The sequence below is a fragment of the Nannochloropsis gaditana genome, assembly GCF_000240725.1.
Source record: "Nannochloropsis gaditana CCMP526 unplaced genomic scaffold scaffold174, whole genome shotgun sequence".
Lineage (NCBI taxonomy): Eukaryota > Eustigmatophyceae > Eustigmatales > Monodopsidaceae > Microchloropsis > Microchloropsis gaditana.
In genome coordinates this window covers 39,901-42,198 of record NW_005803779.1, presented here as the reverse complement: position 1 = coordinate 42,198, position 2,298 = coordinate 39,901, and the positions used below count along the sequence as shown (strand labels likewise).

Sequence of the window (2,298 nt, the reverse complement as noted above, 5' to 3'; positions counted from 1 at the left end):
AAGGAGAAGCGCCAGGGAAGGCGCTAGGACCTGCATATCCACTCGGCAAGGGTAATTGGCACAATGGCAATGTCAGAAATCAAGGGGCATGGAGAGGATCAGGCCCGGTGGAGTGTCGCTGCGGATGAAGTATTTGATTCTTTCGATCAGATGCCTCTGCCCCGTCCCCGCGGCCGTTTTCGTCTCAACCCTCCGACCACCTCCCTGGGCCCATTTTAACAAAATAGCCCTTCCTCTTTTCCCACATCGCAGCCTCTGGGCTGGGTAATAACGTATTCACTTGGTTTCCTTCTTGTGATGGCCTGTCCTATCTCTCCCGACACCCACGCACGGCATTTATACACCGTACACCGGGTCCAAATTCGCAACATTACTTGCTTATGTATCCTTATCTATATTTCCTCCCGAAAATGCCCATTTTGGCGTCAAATGGTCAAAACCTTCGATTGTACCACGTTGTATTTCCTCCTCCAGTCCGGGAGACTCTGCTCACATGCATGCATATTTTATTTAAAAGGCTGTTTGTAATTATCGCGCAGGCTCCGCGGTCTGCTGCGCCCACATCTGCGTAACACCAGCATCAAGGACACTTTTAGGGGCCCCGTCCTTACATGGAGCCGAGCTCGATGCGGCTGGAGGCATCCAGGTCATCCGCGGGCTTGACCACATCGTCCTCCTCCTCGTCGTGGACCATGATCGATTCTTTGTGCTGGGACATGTCCAGGCCCAGTTTCTCGCTCTTCTCCCCCACGCGCAAGGGGTAGATCAGGTTTGTGATCTGGTAGCAGAGGAAGGACATGCCCATGATGTAAGGGATCAGGCAGACGAGCGCCACCAGGTGGTGCCAGAAGAGAGTGGCGTCGCCGTAGAACAACCCGTCCGCGCCGTCCGCATTCGCGCTGACTGTGGCAAAGCAGGAGGTCAAGACCATCCCCACCGTCCCTCCCAATCCGTGGCAAGGCCAGACGTCCAGGGTGTCGTCGATGTTCGCCTTTGTGTTGAAGTAATGGGCCACCACGTTGGAAATGAAAGCACCGATCATGCCCATGCAGGCCGCACCCCCCACGGTCACGAAGCCCGCCCCGGGGGTGATCACGACCAAGCCGACGACGGCGCCTACGCAGGCGCCCATGGCCGTCGATTTGCTGCCCCTGAGGTGGTCCACGAATACCCAGGTGAGCATGGCGGCGGCCGTGGCGGTATTGGTGGTCAGGAAGGCCTGGACGGCAACGGGATCGGCGGCAAGGGCGGACCCAGCATTGAAGCCGAACCAGCCAAACCAGAGAAGGGCGGTGCCGAGCATGACGAAGGGAATGTTGGCTGGTTGCATCTTACCCACGTTCTTGCGGGGTCCCAAAATGATGGATCCGACCAAGGCCGCATACCCGGAGGACATGTGCACGACCGTGCCGCCCGCAAAGTCCAGGATACCCGCCTTGGCGAGCAAGCCGTCAGGGTGCCAGGTCATGTGCGCCAGAGGGCAGTAGACGAAGAGGGAGAAGAGGACGATGAAGATGATGTAGGAAGTGAAGCGCACGCGCTCGGCAATGGCGCCCGAGATCAGGGCCGGGGTGATGATGGCGAACTTGAGCTGGAAGAGCGAGTAGAGCGCTAGGGGAATGGTGTTGGAGAAATTCGTGTCAGCAGCCGCGCCGACGTTGTTGTAGAAAGGGAAAGTGGCAGGGTTCCCCATGTAGCCCGAGAGCGAATCCCCGAAGGCGAGGGAGAAGCCCACCACCGTCCAGAGCATGGTGATCACGCCCATGGCCACGAAGGACATGAGGAGGGTGGAGATCACGTTCTTGGCGCGGACCATGCCGCCGTAGAAGAAGGCCAGTCCCGGGGTCATGAGAAGGACCAGGGCGGTGGCGGCCAGCATCCAGGCAATATCTCCGGGCAGAAGCTGGGGCTCTTCTTCGGTGGGCAAGGCTGCGTTGTAGTTGATGATGGATGGATCGTCCTCGGCCATAATGTAGGCGCCCCCCTTCTTCGCGTCAAAACAGGTCATGGCAATGGATAGCGCGATGAGGAGACTGAGCACCGAACCGGTGATGATGCGCCGTTTCACAATTTTGTCGGTGAAATCAATGCCCATGATTCTTTGAGGTGAAGGCTGATGATAGCCTTGTAATACACTAGATCTGTGATGGATGATGGGGTTCAGGATGAAGTTGAAAGCGTCGAGCGCGTTATACATGCCCGTCACTTTGGTACCGACAATATTTACATAGCCTTGTCTAATGCAAGGCAAAGGCTTCCACACTTGCGAGCGCAGTGCGCCTGGATTGTCATCCTGTG

At 57.2% G+C, this 2,298-nt stretch overlaps 1 protein-coding gene across 1 annotated transcript; it reads right to left on the bottom strand.

Annotated features, from left to right (window-relative positions):
- Positions 1-318: 318 nt before the first annotated feature.
- Positions 319-1,907, bottom strand: NGA_2097200 (ammonium transporter). Its single transcript, XM_005855529.1, has one exon. The coding sequence runs from the start codon at positions 1,877-1,879 to the stop codon at positions 608-610; it is 1,272 nt and encodes a 423-aa protein (XP_005855591.1). The 5' UTR covers positions 1,880-1,907; the 3' UTR covers positions 319-607.
- Positions 1,908-2,298: the final 391 nt, after the last annotated feature.